Genomic DNA, 23,093 nt, shown 5'->3' with positions numbered 1-23,093 from the left:
TTCTGTCTATGGTCATTAAGAGGCACTTCAAAATTTATTGTTCACTCTGGGGTGGGTCCATTTGGAACTACCTTGAAGATAGGTTGTCCAGGACAATTTGGAGGTTTCAGAAGACAAGCTATCAATATAAAGGATTTATTATATATAGGCGTTATGTAATCATCTGACTCTCTCTATATATATATGTATGTATATATGTCAACACATAAGATATGTATCTATATCTATGTATGTGTCTGTGCATGTATATGTGTGTGTGTGCGTGCTTTTTTATGTAGAAAAAGGAAAAGCAACAATCTGATGATGTGAGTTCATTGAAGTTGGGAGAGGGAGTGCAGGGAAGGGATAGCAGAAGTCCCAGCGAGTTGGAAAGATGAATTCATCTAATTCCAGGTATTTGGGTAACCTATGGAACTTAAGTCACCAATTTCTAGAGTACTTTACAGTTTACAAAGCACTTTCTTCACCAAAAATATCCTATGAAATAGACAGATAGAAGTATGTCCATTTTGTAGATGAGGAGAGTGAGGTTCAGAGGGGTAAAATCTAAGTTTTTCTTGATCTCATGTCTTAATCTTCAAATTCTTCCACAGCAGAGAGTCAGCCTATCAGTCCTTGGACTTCTTCCTGTGGTAGCCTTCTGATCCACCCAAGGTTCCTTTCTCTAAGCTCTGAAACATCAGGACAAAAGAGTTTTTTAATAATACCTTTGGTAACTGTGTTAATTGAAAACCCCAGGCAATGCAGCAGAGTTAATCCTCTTACCTGGATTAGGGCTGGGTACAAAGCAATAGCAGACAAGCACCTCCTTCTCTCCTACCTTCTCCCCCCAAACCTCAGCCTTTCAGAACTCTCCTTAAGTTTCTAATACAGTGTGTGGCATTATATCTGCCAGGGGAAGCAATTCCCTCATCACCACTCTGGTTTCTAGGCTGATAGTGTTGACTGGTCACGGTATGTCTGATTCTTCCTCTTTAGGGCCACCTGGGACCACTGGATACCTCTGCTGAAAAACTTTATCTAGCAATTAGCTAATTTGACTGAGCTCTGTGCAAAAATATCAGGGATTGGTCCTTTTCTCTTCTACTCTGGTTGAAATTCCTATTGATGGCATCTTCCTTTCTCTTGGTTTCCTTCCTTGTGATTGAATTAAAGCCCAAAATAAACCCTGACTCTTACGTGGTGTTTTGTATTTTTCCAAGCACATTCCCTATTAAAGGAGGTGCTCAGGAAAATTTTGTATGATAGAGAGAAGGAAGGAACTCTAAAGAGCATAAGAATATGGCCCCTCCTCCTCTCCATCTGAGAATCCTTACCTGATTCTGTGGCTCAGCAGGGTAGCAAAGTAAAGAGAGAGAGTGCATGACTTGGAATCACGAAGACCTAAGCTTGAATCTCACTACAGATATCTATGTCAACTAGAAAAATAAGCAGAACTACTAGAGTAGATATATTAAAACAAGTCTTTAATCAGGACAAGAGAGACAGATAATCAGAGACATCACACAGAGCCAACTCCCTGGGATGAACATTCTCAAGAAAGAGGGGCAGGAATATAATTACTGGGAATTTCTCCTGAACTGCAGAATTCAGGATCCTATATATACCTTTTTAGGAAAACATGGAAAAGCAACAACCTGATTGTGTGAGTTCATTGAAGTTTGGTAGGGGAAAAGGGATAGTGAAAGTCACAAAAGGTTGAGATACATTTGCCTGACCTCAGGTGTTTGGGTGATTGAGGTATGTTTGCAATGCTTAAGGATTGATTGTAGAGAGACATAAAACTAATTCAATCTTTGTATCTAGGAGTGGCTAGAGTGGCTGGGAGTGAATCTCTAGATCTTCAAATTTTGTTATCTTCTTTCAAATTCAATCTTTGCAGTTTCTGGAAACTAGGCAAGACATAGTCAATTTATTCAATTTAGTTCTTTGTTTCAACCTCTGAGAAAGTAAGGAATGGAATTAACAAAAAATTACTTGCTGGCACTTATTATCCAGGTGAACCTGGATAAGTTATCTAACCTCTCTTGGCTTCAGTTTTCTCATATGTAAAATGGCGAGGACAATTACCTCAGAAGGTTATTATGACTACAGAACAGAATCACAGATTTCTTAGAGCTGAAAGGAATGATAGATAGATAGATAGATAGATAGATAGATAGATAGATAGATAGATAGATAGATAGATAGATAGATAGATCAAGCAAGCATTTATTTTGTGCTTACTGTATATTAATGTGCTAAGTCCTGAGGATGAATATATAAGCAAGCAAAAGTCTTAGACTCCTCCAGGAGCTTACACTCTAATGAGGAAAGACAATAAATAAAGGGAAGGGGATGGAGTATTACACAGGGAAAGAAGAATATGCCCCTAGGACAGTGATGGGGAACCTAGAGCATGAGTGCCAAAGATGGCACACAGAGCATTCTCTGTGGGCATGTGCACCACCACCCCATCCACCCACCTCCCAGACTTCGTTATTAAAAAGGTAGAGGAAATCTGGTGGAGCTGCTCAGCTCCCTGTCTCCACTGTGCCAGGCAACATTTTTTCATATCCTCACCTCTCTGCCCAGCAGACCAAAGGGAGCATATGAGGGGTAAGGTGAGTGATTCACAGGTGGCAGAGCTGGAAGGGAGCAGAACACTCAGGCCACTCCCCTCTCTATATATACACTCCAGGGGACATTCCTCACTTCACTCAACCCTCTTCCCAGCAGTCCAATTGGAGCATTTTCTCTCTCCCCTGGGTGGGGTAAGGGGGAGGCAGGATGTGCCCAGCACTTGGGGTGGGGGCAGGGCCCAGCACACCATCTCTAAAAGATTCATCATCACTACCCTAGGACATAGTTTGGAAATGGTAGCCAACAGGTGACATGGAAGCTAGTTCAGAATCCAGTGTCCTGGGGTAAAGTAAGAGATTGAGGATAGGACAAGGAAGGGGAGAAACAGTGGGGATAAGAATGATGGTTAAGCACAGACAGCATGGCCTGGAAATAGTTACCAGGAAGGTAGAGCCTTGGTTCTGGACAAAATAAATACAAAATTCAACTCTGGCAAATCAGTGTACCCAGGTCAGGGCAAGGATAGGTGGGGGTTGGTGGGGGTCAAAATCCAAGGTTCCATAGGGATGCGAGAATACAAAATGGCCCAAAGGCTGGGAGAGAAGAAAGTGAAAAGATATTACAAAAATTAAATAAAACTATTTTCCCAGAAAATGAAGCCCTGAGTTCCATTAATTCTATATTGTAGAACCTTACATGTCAGACCAGGAAGGAATCTTAGAGATAATTTTATTTAGTCCCTTCCTTTTGTGGATGAGAACCAGAGAGAGGAAATGAGTTGCCCAGCCAAGTCTATATGACTTGTTAATGGCAAAACTAAGACTAGATCTCCATTGTTCTTTCATTCATGTCATGTATTCTATTCAATGGCATCACAGAGATGGTTGTGAGAAAATCACACTATGGTTTGTATTTTATTTCTATTTGTCCACTATTACAGTTGTTATGAAGTCCATAAATCCATAGGCAAGTATTGCAATTGAAAAATTGTCCTCAAGATGACTTTATAAAAGGAACAATTTACACATTCCTTTAATAAGTTGAATACAAATAAAGTTGATAGTTTGGAACCAAGTTGAGATTCTATTTTATCTCCTCATTTTATGTCTTATTAGGTCATGGCCTCTGGAAGGGAAAATTTTCAGGCCTTCCACCTTTTGATGTTCCAGATGCTAATGGAAATTTTCCCTCAATTGCACTTCAAGGCTTCTATATGTTTCTCACCATGATCATCCTACTACAGGTAAAAAAAAGTATCCAATTAAAGACTTAACATTCCAGTAACTAATCATTCTCCACCTCTGTAGAAGAAATGAAGTTGCTTTGTTCCAAAAGAGATTTAGGTTAAAATCAAGACAGTCAATAAGCATTTATCAAGCACCCACTATGCACGTACTGTGCTAACATCTGGGGATACAACAGAGTCCAAAAACAAGCCCTACTCTTAAAGAGCCCACAATCTAAAGGGAGGGATGGCATGCAAACAACTATACATACAAACAAGACATATAAAGGCTAAATTGGAAGTAGGTGGAAGAAGAGGATCAGGAAAAGGTTCTTGTAGAAGGTGGAATTTTAGTTGAAATTTGAAGGAAGCTGGGGAAACCAGGAGATAAAGATATGGTTGGAGAGTATTCTAGGTGTGTGGGACAAACAGTAAAAATGTCCAAAGTCAGAATGTCTTATTGAAAAAAGAGCAAGGATAGGGAGCAACTAGGTGGCTCAGGTGGATTGAGAGCCAGGCCCAGCGAGGTCCTGGGTTCAAATTTGGCCTCAGATACTTCCTAACCGTGTGACCCTGGACAAGTCAATTAATCCCAATTACTTAGCTCTTCTGCCTTGGAATCAATCCGTATTGATTCCAACTCCAAAAGTAAGGGTTTAAGGTCAATGGGACATAAAAAGACTGGAAAAGTAGGAGGGGATCAGATTATAAAAGACTTTGAATACTAAAAAGATTTTACATTTGAGCATGGAGGTAATAGGGAGCCATTGGAGTTTATTGATTGAGGTGGAGGTAAAATAGTCACACATGCACTTTAGGAAAGTCACTTTTGTAGTTAAGTAGAAGATGGACTAGACATGGAGGAGAGGGGAAAGACTGGTCATGCTGATTCCAATTAGAAGGTTGTTGCAATAGTCTAAGCTTGAGGTGATAAGAGCCTGCACCAGAGAAGTGGCTATGTAAGTGAAAAGAAGAGTACATTTATGATAGATGTTTGACTGAACTTGGCAATGACTGGATATTAGGAATGGGAGGGAGGGAGAAAGTAGGAGATGAGGATAACATCTGGCTTACTAACCAGGGTGACTGGAAGGATTGTAGTGCCCTTAACACTAATAATAAAATTCATAATAGCGAAGACTTTTCTGGACAAAGTAAGTTCAATTTTAGACATATTGAGTTTAGACATATTAAAACATGGTCCCAAGTGAGGAATGCTCAACTATTTCTCCCTGGAGAAAGTATATTATTTTATGTAATTGTCATTTCATTTGTGTAAATTTTGCCTCCCCAACTAAATTTTAAGTATCTCAGGTGTAAGAACTCTTCCTTATATACTCAGACAATCAAAAATCATTTATTAACCTCTTACTATGTTATTTCTATTTCTTTTAGATTTTCCCAGTGTACCCAAGACAGGTTTAAGCACATAATAGAAATCTGAATAAATATTTGTTGGACCAAGTAAAAAAAAATATGGTATTATATAAAATTAGAATTCCTTTAAAAAAAAAAGAAAGAAATCCCATTCTAATTCATTGGATCATAAATTTTAAGATGGAAGGGAACTCAGAAGCTATCTAGCCTAACATTTCTTAACTTTCGTGTGTGTTCTGGACCCTTCTGGCAACCTGATGAAATCTAATGACTCTTCAAAATAATGTTTTTGAATAATTGAAGGAAATGTTAAATTTCAACTAGAGGTTAATGAAAATCAATGTGTCATTACTTCCTATCCAAAGTCACAACATCATGAAATATATCCACAAACCCCGAGTTAAGACTCCATGATCTATTCCAAGCTCTTCATTTTAGAGATGAGCAGAGGCCCTAAAAAGGTAAATGGCTTTTCAAAAGTCCCATATTATTATTATTAGTAGTAGTAGTAGTATTAGAAGTGGAATTTGAGCCCTCATCTTCTAACTAAAACCTCTATGTACCTTTTCTGCTAAATATGATGCCCTCAGGACAAGTAGGCTGAATACTTATCAATTAGATGACATTTAGGGGAAAGAAAATACTATCTATGAAAGTGTTTTGCCCCCCAAAATTCCACTAGAGCCTTACTTATAAGACTTATTGTAAAGCTCAGATGACTCTGGGTTCTTGAAAGTTATGAAAAGTGAAGGATGGGTTTCATAATGATATGATCTTCATTCTGTAAGAGATCAAAATGTAAGGTGTTGTACAAAGAGCACCAGAGATATAGGTTCTTGGCCTAATTTTTCTACTAATAGGCTGTGTGACCTGGGTTGGGCAAATTATTTCCCTTTGGTTCTCATTATCTTTGTCTTTTAAAACAAGGAGGGGGAAAAGTCATATAACCTCTAAGGTTCTTTCCTAATCTAATATTTAATGGTTTTACAATGTATAATTAATAAAATGAGGGGTTTTCATTAGATTTCAATGTATTTTCTGGGAAGAAAGTTTTCATCTAGGTTTCCATACCATTTTCTTGTTACCTTCTTCTCTCTAATAGATCTTGTTATTACCCAGAAGTGTCTTTCAGAATTAGGGCCTGCTAGGACCTCCTTTCTTTATTTTTTAATTCAAAGATACTTTGTTTTCCCAGTTACATGTAATAACAATTTTCAACATACATTTTCCAAAATTACAAGATCCAAATTGTCTTCTTCCTTTCCTTTCCTCACTCTTCCCTGAAATGGTAAGCAATTTGATCTAGGTTAAACATGTATTATTGAGCAAAATGTTCTTCCATGTTAGTCATTATTATAAGAGAATATTCACATAAAAGAAAAACCTCAAAATAAAATCATAAATAAATGAATGTGAAAAAATAGCATGCTTTGATTCAAATTCAACTTTGGCAGTTCTTTCTCTGGAGGTGGATAGCATTCTTTGTCCTTAAGTCCTTTAGAACTGTCCCAGATCATTGTATTAATGAGAGTAGCTAAGTCTGTCAATGTTGATCATCGTACAATATCACTGCTTCTGTATATGTTTTCCCTGATTCTGCTTATTTTGCTCTGCATCAGTTCATGTAGAACTTGTAGAACAGCTTTTTTTTCTAAAATCATCCTGCTCATCATTTCTTTTAGCACAATAGTATTCATTACCAACATGTACCACAATTTGTTGAACCATTTCCCAATTGATGGACATCCCTTAAATTTCTAATTCTTTGTCACCACAAAGTTGCTATAAATATTTTTTTCAATTAAATACTTTCCCCTTTTTTACAATCTCTTTAGTATACAGACAGAGTAATGGTATGACAGGCTCAAAGGTTATGCACAGTGTTATAGCCCTTTGGGCATAGTTCTGAAATCCATTCAATGAAAGTCACTTTCATTTGTGGGAAGGGTGTATCTTTCCTCTTTCATTCAATAAGCATTTAATTGTTGTTGTGGTTATTGTATGGTCATATGTTCGACTTTTCATGATCCCTTTTGGGATTTTCTTGGCCAGGATACTGGAGTAGTTTTCCACGTCCTGTTAAACATCTACCATTTGGCAGGTTCAGCGTCAAAAGTGAAAAAAATAGTTTCTCCCCTCAAGGAAAACACATTCTATTGGTGGTCAAAAGAGACTAAGTATCCAGTAAGAAAAACAAAGAATCTAAACAAAATGACTTTTAAGAGGAAAGGTATGAGAAAATAGAAACCAAAAGGATCAGAATAGGTTTTGTCAGATATAGTACTTGAGTTCGGGCTTCTAAGAGGAGGACCTACATTCTCTGTATGGAGGATATCCAGGACAAAGATACAAAGATGGGAAGTAGATTGAACTTGGGGAACAGTCAGAAGGCCAGCGTGGTTAAAAGAATCTCCAAATGAGAAAATGGTCAATAAACTTGGAGAGGCAGTCAGACACCAGATTATGCAGGATAATACTAAACATTATTTCATCCTAGAGGCATAAGCACTGTGGCTTTCAGAGTAGAGGAATGGCAAGGTCAGCCACAGAGAGAGCATAAAAAGAGGAAAAAAGAGGGGCCAGGAGAGAGTTCTGTGATCTATTTGGCACAGCTGGATGCAATGTAGATGATGACCAAGAAAAGGAGACTGAAAGAGAGAGCATCATCAAAATAAATAAATAAATAAACAAACAAATAAATAAATAAATAAATAAATAAATGAATGAATGAATAAATAAATAAATAAATAGATAGATAGATAAATAAATAAATAAATGAATAAATGAATGAATGAATAAATAAATGTATAGATAGATAGATAGATAGATAGATAGATAGATAGATAGATAGATGATAGATAGATAGATAGATAGATAGATAGATAGATAGATAGATAGATAGATAGATAGGAGAGTGTCTAGGAGAAAGGAGTGGTCAACAGTATCAGATGCTGCAAGGAGACCAAGAAGTTTGAGAAATGAGAAATGGACATTAAATTTGGCAATTAAGAGATTACTAAACATATTATACCTTATACAGAAGAAAAACAGCACCATGGGCTTGAAACCATTCTCTATATGGAGTACTTGCATGGCCAAAATTAGCTATCATAATGACGACACTATTTCATTTCCTCGTTGATTCAAAAATCCTTTATTAGGAAATAGTGAAGGGAAGAAAGATTGATAATTTTATTACATAAAGGGAATGTTCTCCTTTCAGATCCTGATCCCAATCTCTCTGTATGTATCCATTGAGTTGGTGAAACTTGGTCAGGTTTTCTTCTTACACAACGACATTGACCTCTACGATGAAGAGACTGATCTATCCATTCAGTGCCGAGCCCTTAACATCACTGAAGACCTGGGCCAGATTCAGTACATCTTCTCAGACAAAACTGGAACTCTAACAGAGAACAAGATGGTTTTCCGACGTTGCACCATTATGGGCAATGAGTTTTCCCATCAAGAGAATGGTAAGAGGTGCTATAAAGGGCCCCCACTATAGCTGCTCATCTTTCTAGAAGAAAATGGGTGCAATTATGCAAGACAAGAAGTCTGGCATACCTCAAGTGATAAAAGCTAAGGAGTCTGAGCTGAACTCCCCCCCAGTCCTGAATGTTGAATTGCTCCACCTCTTTGGGTTTGTTATGTTTATTAACTATAAACATTTATTCTTATTCACAAAACTAATAGGGTTTGCTTTTTATACAGTGTTCAGGTGCAAACCTTTGACTTAGCACTATGGACATTTTTTTTTAATTCTTCCCTGTGATCTGGCCATTGAGATGCAGAGGATTATTCATATATGATGAGGGCACCTCCTTTGCTGACACCAGAATGGGAACACAGTTTAATTGCAACACCCCAGTTCCACAACTCAATCAAAATCTCAGAATGAATTCAGATTTGGATCCTCCCACATTCAACAAATTCTTTCCTCATCAACCCATCCCTCTGCTTCTCATTGAGGTAATTCATTGTAGCTGTCCAAGTTCCCATGCTGTCGCCAGCAGATTGAAGGAAGATCTTAAGGTAGATCAGTCAAATCAAATGTGGTTTCCTTTGTCTCACTTGAGCAGAGGACTTTCTCCTGGAACTATATCTAGGGATGACCAGCACTATCTTTGGCAAATCAGTTAAACTCTCCAAGCCGCATATCAACATTTGTAATATGAGATGGTCTTACTAGATGGCATCCAAGGTCCCTTCCAGCTAAATCAGTAGACCTGTGAGTCTATGAATAAGACATCACTCCTACTGTCAAGGAGATTATAGTCTGGTTAGAGGGAATAAGACACAAACAGAACCATAAGAAAAGGTGGAATGGGATGAGCAGATAGGAGAGGAACAAAACTGTGAGAATTGGGAGAAAAAGGAAAAGGGGACTTTTTGCTAGACACTTAGCCCCCGTCCAACCTCTATTACCTTGCTGATAGTAGCATGGCTGTATACCATCAGCATCTTCAATCCTTGGGAAAGGGAGAATGAGAGAAAGAGGAAAGAGAAAATGATTAAGCATTTATATAGTGCCTAATAGGTGCCAGGCCCTAAGCTAAGTAATTTCACAAATATTAACTGATATGATCCTCAAAACAACCCTTTGAGGTAGATGCTATTATTATCCCCACTTTTTCCGTTGTTTTAGAGATGAGGAAACTGGGGGAAATAGAGGTTAAATGACTTGCCTAGGGTCACACAGCTATGAAGTTTCTGAAGGTTTATTTGAACTGACACCAGACCCAGCACTCTGCTCATTGCACCCCCAAATATCTCTAGGCTTTTGGACTGAAAAGGAACACATTTCAGTGATAAGAACACCGAACTTGCAGTCTGGAAAGTTTAGTTTGAATCAGGCTGTATGACTTTGAACAGCTTTCCTCTCAACCTCAGTTTCCTCATCTCTAAAACATAGGTGATAATACTTATTATCTGCTATTGTGAAAAAAAAATACTTAGTCAACTTCTGCTAGAGATGGGGACTGGACTTGGGTTTTTATTTGTATAGGGACCTCCCAGAAGAAGAACTCCTTTCATTGATGCAGGTCAACACCTTTTCTGTAACTTATGATGCAGTGAGAAAACTATAAAAATCAGAGCTATATGAAATCTGTACTGTTTGAGTTGTTTTAATCAGTCTTTTTACATTGGCTTTTTTCCCCTAAACTATTTGTATTCTAAGCTATTTTATATTTGAAATGCAAAACAATTTGTAAGATGAATCCTTTTTTTAAATGTGCATTAAAAGTATATTCTGAGAGGATAAAAAGATTTTTCCTGTTCCAAAAGGTTATGATGTGATCAGGTTGCATAATCACCAGTCATCAGAAACAGAATTTGAACCTATGTCTTCCTAGCTCAGAAGTCATCTATTAAACCTTAAAACAGTAAACTGTAAGATGTAATTATTATTGTGATTGTTATATCAGCTGGCAGAGCTACCCTCCTCTTCTTTCTGACCCTATTACCAACCTAGAACAGTGAGGTTGCTCAGTGTATACAGTGCTAGCCCTGGAATCAGGAAGAACGGAATGCAAATCTAGCCTCATTTACTAGCTGTAACTGTGGAAAATTTACTTAGCCTCTTTAAGCTTTAATTTCTTTATCTCTAAAATATGAATAATAATGTCTCAACAGGAAGATAAAATGAGATATTTGTAGAGTGCTATATAAATGCTAGTTACAATTATTATTAATTGTTTCTAGTTTCAGGGCCTTAGTACCTAAAGCATAAGTTCCAGAATGATTGAATTAATTTGCTATGCTTTTAGAATAAAAATTTCTGGCCATTCTAGTAATGGGTTACTTTTTTTTTTTTTCAGCCAAACGGCTGGAAACTCAGAAGGAGCTGGATTCAGATGATGAGGATTGGACCAAATGTCAGTATGGGGCCTTCCCAGGTCTCAGCACACTGAGACACACTGGAAGTGCTAAGCCCCTGAGGAGGAGTCAGAGTGCCCGTGCCCATTTCCAGTATCACACTCGACACAGGTCCATGGGGAGATGTAACAGTACCCAGTCTCCGGTGGCCTTCAGCAGTACCATTGTAAGTCATGTCTGTTTCCTTCCAAGCTATAGGGGATTCATCTTTAATTAGGTATGGGGAGACATACTGGCAGGAGAGGGTGGTAGGAAACAACACTTTAGAAATTATGCTCTTATAAATGGTGACCTTGCTCTGCTCATTATACACTAAATTATAAAAGTAACACAACTCTACCTACTTTAAATTGTCTTTAATGTAGAAAGACTCAGAAGATAAACTAATAAAAAATGTCATTCCTCCAAAAAAAAGCTTTTAGGGAAAAAAGGAAAGAAAAAAGGAAAAGGAGAAAGAAGAGGAGGAAGAGAAAGAAGGAAGGAAGGAAGGAAGGAAGGAAGGAAGGAAGGAAGGAAGGAAGGAAGGAAGGAAGGAAGGAAGGAAGGAAGGAAGGAAGGAAGGAAGGAAGGAAGGAAGGAAGGAAGGAAGGAAGGAAGGAAGGAAGGAAGGAAGGAAGGAAGGAAGGATTCTGTTACAAAAGAAAAAGCATTGATCTGAGAAGAGATTTGGGGTCTAAATCAAGCTCTTCTATTAACTTGTTTCATGACCTTAGGCATGTCACTTTATTTCTCCAGGTCTCAGTTTCCTCACTCATAAAATAAGATGGTTGAATTTAATCATCTCTGAGGTTCATGCTAGTTCTAATGTTCTCTATTTATTCATTCCCTCACTCAATGAACAAGCATTTATTAAACACATTTTACAGACGTGAAACAGTTCCTACCCTCAAAGAACTTAAAGTCTACTGAGAAAGAACTTATAAACATATATAAATATATGCCAGATATATGCAAAGTAGATGAGAAAGGACTCATGTGAGAGGTGGCATTTGAAATGAGCTTTGAAGGAAAATTGAGATTCTAAGAAGCAGAGACACATAGCAGGCCTAGGACTATTTTCTATGACATGCTAGATACTTATATCCTATATATTTATTTTGTTTGGAACCAAACTTGTGATTTCATTGGGAAAATGTCATGGAAAACTCATGTCAACTAGTATTTATTAAGTACCCTCTATTTGCCAGGAACTGTGCTAAGCTCTGGGGATAAAAAGAAAGGCAAAAGAAGAGTCCCTGGTCTTAAAGTGCTCAAAATCTAATGGAGGAGACAACATGTAAACAACTCTATGCAAACAGTTTATTCAGAGATAACCTGAGAGGGAAGGCATATATATATATAAAACAACCATTGAGGAAACTCCCTTAATCCATGCTGATCAGCACCTGTTCTGCAATATAGTCTTAAGCAATGAATCTTTATCTGATTATCCATGAACCTTTTTAATATTTTTATAATTGTATTTTAATGTAATTGGGTTTCTCTATAATCCTATGTACTTTGTTTTATACATTTAAAACCTTCTGAGGAGTTCATATGTTCACCAGAAAGGGGTCCATGATACCAAATAAAAAAATTTAAAACCTCTGTTTTAGAGAGCTGCCTGAGACAGTGAGAGACTAAATGATTTGCCCTGGGTCACAGAGTCAATATGTGTTAGAGGCAGTTCTTGTGCCCACATCTTTCTGACTCCCACATGACTCTAGCTACTTAGCCATGTCCCTACTTTCTCTGATCTTATGAGCATCTGTAATAATAATTTCTATTTGTGTGGCTCTTTATGCTTTTCAAGATCCATATATCATGTCAAATTTTCAGTTTCCACTTTAAATGGTAGATGGGACAAGGTTTATCCCCAATTGGTGTGTGAGGAAACGGAGGCCTGGGAAAGTAAAGAGCTTCTCTCCAGATCCCATACCAAGTAGTAGCAAAGGCAGCTCCTAATTCCCTGCACAGGACTTCTTCTAATACCATGCTGCTTTACCAATAGAAATTAAGAGAAAAAACATAATTTTGATGCAAAACACCCTCTTTGTTGTATTGGCAGAAAGCAAAAACAAATGTTATTCATTATAGAGAACCCCTAGGTTTTAGAGGCAAAAGAAAAACACAGGGACTGTGCCCACTTAGCCCAGCAATATCTTTTCTGACTCCCTCTAAAGAAAAAGTGCATCTGCTTGTACCCTTCAACTGAAGGATTATCCAGTTGTTCTATATGAATACAAAATTGATTGACTTCCAAACTATTTTATACTTAATACAACCCTAAGGAGAACAATTGTGGTTAAACAAAAACCACTACAACCAATAGTCAACCAATGGATTTTTATTGAGCATCCTGAAGGAAAGTGCCCAGCAAGCCACAGAGAAGATACAAAGTTGAACAAATCTGTCATAGTCCATACCTTCCTTAGTCTACCCAAGTCTAGAAAGGAAACATGGCTATTTGTTAGTTTTAAAGAGCTGGGACTGCAGAGACCAACCAATACAACTTCCTTATTTTACAGATGAAGAAAATGAGGTTCTAAAGAACTTTTAGCTTACTCAAATTTACCTAGTAATGAATGGCAGCTAAAATTTGAACTCACATCCTCCATCTCCCTTGTACCATGCCACCTCAAAGATTAGACATATGTATTGGTTGTAATACAAAAGAATATGTATTGGTTGCAATACAAAAGAAAATGGAATAGTACACTCAGAAAAAATATAAATAAGGTCCCATAAGGGTCCTTTGAAGGGAGAGATTACTTCTAACCCAGATTTACATAATACTTTAAGGTTTACAAAATACTTTACAGATATTTCATTTCATCTTAACAGTAAGCCTGTGGTGTTGGCACTATTATTATCCCCATTTTATAGATGAGGAAACTGAGGCAGGAACCCACAGCTAGTAAATGTCTGAGGTCAGATTTCAAGTCAGGACTTGCAGACTCTAAGGCCAACACTGCATTCACTGTAAGCTCTCTCGGCTGTTTTCTCCCATCTCCCCTTCTGCTTGACTCTGCCTCCACCCATTCTCATCTAAGTATCTTTCCCTGTCTCCCAGCTGAAAAGGAGGGGAAAACTCCTCTCCCTCTTAACCCCAAAGCATTTCATTCTCACAACAAATCCATTTATTTCTACCTGATAGGAATAACAACCCATCACTCTAACTTGAGTCCTTTATGAACTGCTAGGACAAGGGACCTGTTTATTAACCAACCATGCCTCTCAAGGCTCCAGAGAACATTTTAATTGCTACTCCAGTACCAGGCCTCCAGGCAGTTTTGAATGACAAGTTCTAACCAAGTTCTTTCAGGAAGGAAAAATAGAAAGAATGAAACTATAAATGACAGATAAATGACTCACACAAGACTCAACTCTAATTGGCTAGATAGGTAGATAGATTTAATAAAAAAATATCCCTGAAAAATAATAGTTCTCTATCCCCCCCAAAAAATACAGGGGTCACTTGGCCAATTCTTAAATCTGAAGGACAAAACAAAGTAGTGGGGAAAGAAGTCAACATGCTCCTGCTCTTTGTGGTGCTCTTTCTACTACCCAGCAGTGTGGCATAAGGAGACACAAAGTCTCCGTTCTTCTGCTTACGCATTAGTTTTTTGTTTTGGAAAAAGGAAAGAGGAAATTTCTGATGAGGCTTATTGAACACCTGCCCTGCAATTTCTGGTCTCAGAAAGTTCCTCATCTGTAAAATGAAACGAGAACATTAGCCCCATGTACCTCGGTGGGTTATAGGAAGGTCAGACGAGAGGCTTGAATGTTCATTCATTCAGCAAATGTTCATTCAAAACCTAGGATGTGCCAGGCTGGCCTTGGAGGAGTGAAGATCTGCATTCAAGCTCTGCTTCTGCCATATGCTGCTTGTGTAACCCTTAGCAAAGTCATTTAATTTCTCTGTGCCTCAGTCAATTCTCTAAGATTATATATTGCAGAGCAGACATAGTTTGGCATTGGTAGAGGATGTTCTGATGAAATCACTGATCTAGTTTAGGAAATACAAAGAAAACAGTACCTTACTCTCAGGGAACATACAATGTATTGGAGTAAACAACTTATACACAAATAAATAAAAGCAAAATAATTTAGTGCGGAAGATGGGGATAGGCCTCAGATGGAAGCTGGTCCTTGAGCTGATTTTTTAAAGGAAGCAGAAATTCCAGGAGGCTGAGATGAAGAGAAAGGGCATTCTAGGCCTCTACAAAGGCCCAGAGAGATAAGAGATGGACTATAGAGAGTAACTAGAGTGGCCGGTCATGGATATGAAAGTGCTTTGAAAATCACTTCACACTATGCAAATGTATTTATGAAAAGAGGGCAAAAGTGACTTTTGAGGTCTTTTTCTCCAAGCAGAACAAGGCCCCAAGAGTAATTCCATTTTTGTTAGACTCAGGGTGAACTTCATTTAAAAGGTACAAGTTGAGAGGGTTTAGCTGAAGAAGGTGTTGTGATATGTAAATTGAGTGTTTTATATAATATATGGAGCTTTCAAGGCCTCTGAAAACATTCCATAAATATCCCTGGTTGTATTAGCAGAATTTTGAATTAATAGATTGGGGGCCAAGGTCTCATTGCCTACGGCTGCTAAGTGGGTCTCTCAGGGGCCCCTTAGACATTAGCTGTCCTTCCCCAGCTCAGTCCTAGTCTTGTAGAAGCTAACCTACTTAAGGAGTGCGAAGCAAAGAAGTACTCTATAAAGTACAGTTGAAAAGGGAATCTTTGCTCCTATCATTTTTATCTGTAATGGGCCCACTTGGGACACCGGGTTTCTCGCTCTCTTCTATCTAGAGCCATCTGCCCACTGGCTTGAGCCCAGCCTTGTCTTAGTCATTAGATGACACTCACTCTTTGATTCCTTTTCCTTAACCTTCTAAGAAGGTACTTAGGCACAACCTGTCTTTCAAAACTGGCAGGCCCCAAGTGTGGCAATTACTGCTTTCTAGAGACCTGGAGCCTCTCCTGTTTAGCAGGTGTCCCTTGTTCTGACAAGCCTCCCATTTAGTTTTATTTTTTACCACCCTTTTCTCCTCTAAAGAATAAGGAAACTTCAGATCTTTCTAATTGCATCTGTAAAGTTTATTGATATGTATGCCTAGGGGAACTAAAGACCTGGCACTTCCAGGAGGGAATAGGTATTGGGCCAATGTTTACAAGCACTGTCAGAAAATAAAATGCCCTTTTCCAGGACTCTTTAATTATTTTGTTTGTTTGTTTTAATTTCTTGTTTTAAAATAACATCCTTTGTCTAATTAGGGTAATCTTGCTAATTCTTTTCTTTTCAAACCCTTACTTTCAGCATTCTGATTGGTTCTATTGAATTTTATTTTCTTCTTTTTCTTTCTTTACTTTTTTTTAACACCATTACCTTCTGTCTTGTAATGAATACTGTGTATTGGTTCCAAGGCAGAAGAGCAATAAGGGATAGGCAATGAGGGTTAAGTGACTTGCCCAGGGTCATACAGCTAGGAAGTGTCTGAGGTCAAATTTGAATCCAGGACCTCCCATCTCTGGGACTGACTTTCAATCCACTGAGTCTTCTAGCTGCCCCTTTGCTAATTCTTTCCATAATAATCAGGCCAAAAAATTCAACACACAAAATGCACATACTGGCTCTAGCTCTTACTCAGTACCTATTCTGTGGCCTTCCCTTACTTCTGATGGTCTCCACCCGTACCAGAAAAACACAGGGATACCCAGGGCTTCCTCAGACTAAGGAAAAGAAAAAGAGAAGTAGAAGGTATCCCCAATTTTTAGCCCACTGCTTGATTTTTTTAATTAGGTTGTTTCAATATCTTCCAGGTCCAATTCAGAAAGCATTTATTAAGTGCCCATTATATGCTAAGCACTTTTCATGGAGCTGAACAAAAATGAAGTAAATCTTGTGTCAAGAAATTAAATTTCATGGAAAAAAACAACAGGAACATAGATGAATCAAATGCATGCAATATAAATATGAAGTCTCTGGTCAGGGTGAGAAGTTGCAGAAAACAGGAAGGAACAGGAAACTGACAAATGAAGGAAATTAGGAAAGATTTCTAATAAGAGGTAGCACTTGATCTGAGCCTTCAAGGGAACAAGGGATTCCAAAAGGTATTGAAGAGGAGAGAAAGCATTCCAGATATCGAAGATTGAGACAAGAGAAGGAATCTTGAGTAAAACAGGGCTTACAGTTTGGCACAAACATAGAATGAGTGTGAGCAATATGAAATCAGCCAGGAAAAAATAGGTCAGAGTCAGATTATGAAAGAATTTAAGTGCCAAACAGAAAAATTTGGATTGAAGAGATTGGTAACCTATGTATACAGCCACCTACATTGCCCAACCCTCTGTATTAATCATTATTTCAAGCCTGATGGTGCTGTTAATAAATCTCTTGCCAGGGTATGTTCTTATTAGGATCAGAAAAAAATACTGAGTTCTTTTGGCTCAAAATTCTACCCCCCCCCATTTTTTTTAATAAAATATGTTTCCCCCATGGATGGGGATACATTTTACTTCTTTCCTGACTTTTAAAGCTTCCTGGTCCTCAGAAAGAAATCTTAGATTCAAATTCCTTTTTTTCTTGCCCAGTAACAAGGAGACTCTATCCAAACAATGGGGGAAAAAAAAAGCAAATTCCCAAACCAGATTGAGTTCAAAAGTGGGCTTTGTGGGAGAGGAAGGAAAGAACATGAATCTTCTTTTTTTAAATAATATTTTATTTCATCATTTCCAAGCATTATTCATTAAAGACAAAGATCATTTTCTTTTCCTCCCCCCCAAACCCCCATAGCTGATGCGTGATTCCACTGGGTATCACATGTGTTCTTGATTCGAACCTATTGTCATGTTGTTAGTATTTGCATTAGAGTGTTCATTTAGAGTCTCTCCTCTGTCATGTCCCCTCAACCACTGTAGTCAGGCAGTTGCTTTTCCTCGGTGTTTCTACTCCCACAGTTTGTCCTCTGCTTATGGATAGTGTTTTTTCTCCTAGATCACTGCAGATTGTTCAGGGACATTACACCGCCACTAATGGAGAAGTCCATTACGTTCGATTATACCACAGTGTATTAGTTTCTGTGTACAATGTTCTTCTGGTTCTGCTCCTCTCGCTCTGCATCACTTCCTAGAGGTCGTTCCAGTCTCCATGGAATTCCTCCACTTTATTATTCCTTTTTGCACAATAGTATTCCATCACCAACATATACCACAATTTGTTCAGCCATTCCCCAATTGAAGGGCATCCCCTCAATTTCCAATTTTTTGGCCACCACAAAGAGCGCAGCTATGAATATTTTTGTACTAGTCTTTTTGTCCATTATCTCTTAGGGGTACAGAGCCAGCAGTGCTATGGCTGGATCAAAGGGTAGACATTCTTTTATCGCCCTTTGGGCATAGTTCCAAATTGCCCTCCAGAATGGCTGGATCAGTTCACAACACCACCAGCAATGAATTAATGTCCCTACTTTGCCACATCCCCTCCAGCATTCATTACTTTGCATAGCTGTCATGTTAGCCAATCTTCTAGGTGTGAGGTGATACCTCAGAGTTGTTTTGATTTGCATCTCTCTGATTATAAGAGATTTAGAACCCTTCTTCATGTGCTTATTAATAGTTTTGATTTCTTTATCTGAAAACTGCCTATCCATGTCCCTTACCCATTTATCAATTGGAGAATGGCTTGGATTTTTGTACAATAGATTTAGCTCTTTATAAATTTGAGTAATTAAACCTTTGTCAGAGGTTTTTATGAAGATTTTTTCCCAATTTGTTGTTTCCCTTCTGATTTTGGTTACATTGGTTTTGTTTGTACAAAACCTTTTTAATTTGATGTAGTCGAAATTATTTATTTTACATTTTGTGATTCTTTCTATGTCTTGCTTGGTTTTAAAGTCTTTCCCCTCCCAAAGGTCTGACATGTATACTATTCTGTGTTTACCCAATTTACTTATGGTTTCCTTCTTTATGTTTAAGTCTTTCACCCATTTTGAATTTATCTTGGTGTATGGTGTGAGGTGTTGATCAATTCCTAATCTCTCCCACACTGTCTTCCAATTTTCCCAGCAGTTTTTATCAAATAGTGGATTTTTGTCCCAAAAGCTGGGATCTTTGGGTTTATCATATACTGTCTTGCTGAGGTCTCTTGCCCCCAGTCTATTGCACTGATCCTCCTTTCTGTCTCTTATCCAGTACCAAATTGTTTTGATGACTGCTGCTTTGTAATATAGTTTAAGGTCTGGGACTGCAAGGCCCCCATCATTTGTGGTTTTTTTTCATTATTTCCCTGGATATCCTTGATCTTTTGTTATTCCAAATGAACTTTCTTATGGTTTTTTCTAAATCAGTAAAGAAATATTTTGGGAGTTCAATGGGTATGGCACTAAATAGATAAATAAGTTTGGGTAGGGTGGTCATTTTTATTATATTGGCTCGTCCTATCCATGAGCAGTTAATGTTTTTCCAATTGCTCAAGTCTAGTTTTAGTTGTGTGGAGATTGTTTTGTAGTTGTGTTCATATAGTTCCTGTGTTTGTCTCGGGAGATAGATTCCTAGGTATTTTATTTTGTCTAAGGTGATTTTGAATGGGATTTCTCTTTCTAGTTTTTGCTGCTGAGCTGTGTTGGAGATATATAGAAATGCTGATGACTTATGCGGGTTTATTTTGTATCCTGCAACTTTGCTAAAGTTGTTGATTATTTCAATTAGCTTTTTGGTTGAATCTCTAGGATTCTTTAAGTAGACCATCATGTCATCTGCAAAGAGCGATAATTTGGTCTCCTCCTTGCCTATTTTGATGCCTTCAATTTCTTTTTCTTCTCTAATTGCTGCTGCTAGTGTTTCTACTACAATGTCAAATAGTAGAGGTGATAATGGGCATCCTTGTTTCACTCCTGATCTTATTGGGAATGCATCTAGTTTATCCCCATTGCAGATGATATTAGCTGATGGTTTTAGATATATACTGTTTATTATTTTTAGGAACAACCCTTCTATTCCTATGCTTTCTAGTGTTTTTAATAGGAATGGGTGTTGTATTTTATCAAAGGCTTTTTCTGCGTCTATTGAGATAATCATGTGATTCTTGTAAGTTTGCTTGTTGATGTGGTCAATTATGTGGATGGTTTTCCTAATATTGAACCAGCCCTGCATCCCTGGTATAAATCCTACTTGATCATGGTGAATGATCCTTCTGATCACTTGCTGGAGTCTTTTTGCTACTATCCTATTTAAGATTTTTGCATCTATATTCATTAGGGAGATTGGTCTATAGTTTTCTTTCTCTGTTTTTGACCTGCCTGGTTTTGGAATCAGTACCATGTTTGTGTCATAAAAGGAGTTTGGTAGAACTCCCTCTTTGCTTATTATGTCAAATAGTTTTATTAGTATTGGGATTAACTGTTCTCTAAATGTTTGATAGAATTCACTGGTGAATCCATCAGGCCCTGGGGATTTTTTCTTAGGAAGTTCTTTGATGGCCTGTTGGATTTCATTTTCTGATATGGGATTATTTAAGAACATGAATCTTATAACCATAGAAAAATATTCTAAATTAATTAATTAAATAAATTTTTTCCAAAAAAATAAACAAAAGAAATACATTTTTTAAAAGTGGGCTTTGTGTTCATTGATGGAAGTGAGAAAAGAGGGCACCAGAATTCACCTAAAGCTCTTGGTCATTTTGTAAATATTAATTGAATTAAATTGCAATTCTCACCATATAAACTTTCTCCAATAAATAGCAAGTTGACATGATACTGGAAGACTGAGCTAGAGGCTCTCAGGAGCTACAAAAATCTCATAATTAAGTGGTTTGTGATCCAGGTAACTTGGTAGAGAAGAAGTGGTCATATTAGCAGTAGTACTAATAGTAGGAGTCGTCTCCAGCTATGCTAGGAGAATAAAAAGGTATGTACTCTTTCCTATCCTCCCCTTTCTGTATTTGACTTCCCCCATTTGGATTGTAGGATCTTTAAGGATGAAGACTGCCTCCCTTGTTTGTTCTGGTGTCCCTAGGGCTTGTCACAGTTCCTGGTATGTAGGGTTTATTTAATAAGTTATCTGCCTTGATGAGGATGATGATTTCCTTTTTCCACATTCCAGTCTGACCATCAGACTGAGTAGCCTCTGAGTCATCCAGTTAGGTAACTACATGATTGGGAAGCTGTTCAAGGCGGTTTCATGGTGTGGTGAGAATATGTCCTGAGGAAGTACTAGCCAGGGCCTTGAGGCCCAATCCCCAAGAGTTTAAATATAGGGTACATCCATGCTTAGTTTTTCAAAGGACCCTCCTGTCAAATATACTAGAGTCTTTTCCCCCATGTCCGTAACTAAACCTGTACCTTAGAACAAAAGCGGAAAGACTATTATTGGCTAGATATATTGGTAGCTATCTGGACATGACAAAACAAGTGGAATAGGTAGGATTCTACCTTAGGAAAAGGTAGAATATTGTGATTGCCAGTATGTGAGGCATCTGAAAAGTCTTATACTTCAAAATAATTTCTCCCACTCGCCTGCCAAGCTCTAAAATAGAAAGCATCATGGTATATCATACTGGCAATTGATTTTTGAGAACGTGAGTTCAAATCTACCTCTGGTGTTTGCTTACTTTTTTGGACAATTCATTTTTATAGATCAGAAAACAAGCCCAGCGAGATTAAAGGAGCAGATTATAATAGATTACTTCTGAGGACCCTTCTAGTTCTAAATCTCAGATCCTATCACCTAAATCTCTTCATGTGTTCATCAATGCTACTCTATTTAGCAATGGTTTATTTAAAAAGTCATCTGCAGGGTGCAGCTAGGGGTCTCAGTGTATTTAGAGCCAGGCCTAAAGATGGGAGGTCCTGGGATCAAATCTGGCCACAGATATTTCCTAGCTGTGTGACCCTGGGAAGATCACTCAACCTCCATTGCCTAGCCTTTATCGCTCTTCTGTCCTGGAACTAATATACAATATTGATTCTAAGACAGAAGGTAAGGGTTTTAAAAAAAAATTATCTGAGCTAGTAGACAAGAGAGCTTTTGGGCTTTCAAATTAAGTGCAAGCTTTATACTCAACAAGTCTTGTCCTTGAAAAACAACCTATCATCAAGTCCATAGTCATTACGTTTTCATCTCAGTAAAATCTGCCAGAGATTATGCTCCTCTCGCATAGATTTTAAGAGTGTAGTATCCTCTCCATGCCTTCATGAGGAATTATAAAGAAGTTATATTGATCCTAATCTTCCTTCCACCCCAGCTTCTAGAATATAACCCTCTAAAATATGTATCTATTTATAATTATTTTGTATTTACTTATCAGTATGTCTTGTCCCCTCCAATAAATTCTCTCCTTGAGAATAGGTAGGTGTTGTTTCACTTTTGTCTCTATTACCAGTGCCTTACAGAGTGTGTGGCATGTAGGAGGTACTTAATAGATGTTCTTTGATTAATTGGCTATTGGAAAATATAACAATAGTTAACATTTGTATAATGCTTTAAGGTTCACATAAAACTCTTTACTTATATTTTCTTGTTTGATCCTCCCAGCAACCTTTTGTGTAAAGTGATTTTAAATCCATTTTATTAATAAGGAAACTCATAGTAAGAGAGATTAATTAACTTGCCCAACCTCACACAGTTGTTATCTGAAAGTTTTAGAAATCTAATTCATGAATCCATGCAGTTTAAAATAAATATATAGTATTTACATAGTGATTTAAAATTTGCAAGTCGCTTTACAAATATTTTTTTTACTTTATCCTCACAATAACCCTGAGAGATAGTGGCTATTATTATCTGCATTTTACAGAAGAAGAAACTAAGGCAGACAGTGATTAATTGGTCCAGGGGTCCCACAACTAGTAGGTGTCTAAGGCTAGATTTCAACTCAAGTCTTATTGTTCCCAGGAGCCATGCTCTATCTTCTGTGTCACCTTGCTTCCAAGTTTGTGTACTTATGCTTTAATTGGTCCATAATTTCCTCTATGTGAGCTCTGCCTTCCCTGATGTACCAATCCCTCTATGTCTTCTTATCTCATGAAATCTTGTTCATTTCTTTCCATAAATCTTGAGCAGAAAAACT

General features: G+C 37.7%; 1 protein-coding gene across 2 annotated transcripts in view; it reads left to right on the top strand.

Annotated features, from left to right (window-relative positions):
• ATP10B (ATPase phospholipid transporting 10B (putative)) overlaps positions 1-23,093 on the top strand; it is a 334,196-nt gene that overhangs the window by 263,992 nt on the left and 47,111 nt on the right. For both annotated transcript variants that reach the window (XM_016426981.2, XM_056811542.1), the window contains 3 exons: positions 3,678-3,805; positions 8,388-8,640; positions 10,987-11,210. In XM_016426981.2, the coding sequence (XP_016282467.1) occupies positions 3,678-3,805; positions 8,388-8,640; positions 10,987-11,210 (605 nt within the window). The remainder of the gene's footprint in view (positions 1-3,677; positions 3,806-8,387; positions 8,641-10,986; positions 11,211-23,093) is intronic.

Source organism: Monodelphis domestica, chromosome 1 (assembly GCF_027887165.1).
Source record: "Monodelphis domestica isolate mMonDom1 chromosome 1, mMonDom1.pri, whole genome shotgun sequence".
Taxonomy (NCBI): Eukaryota; Metazoa; Chordata; class Mammalia; order Didelphimorphia; family Didelphidae; genus Monodelphis; species Monodelphis domestica.
The sequence above is the reverse complement of the archived record's forward strand: the minus strand, read 5'-3'. Positions and strand labels throughout refer to the sequence as shown.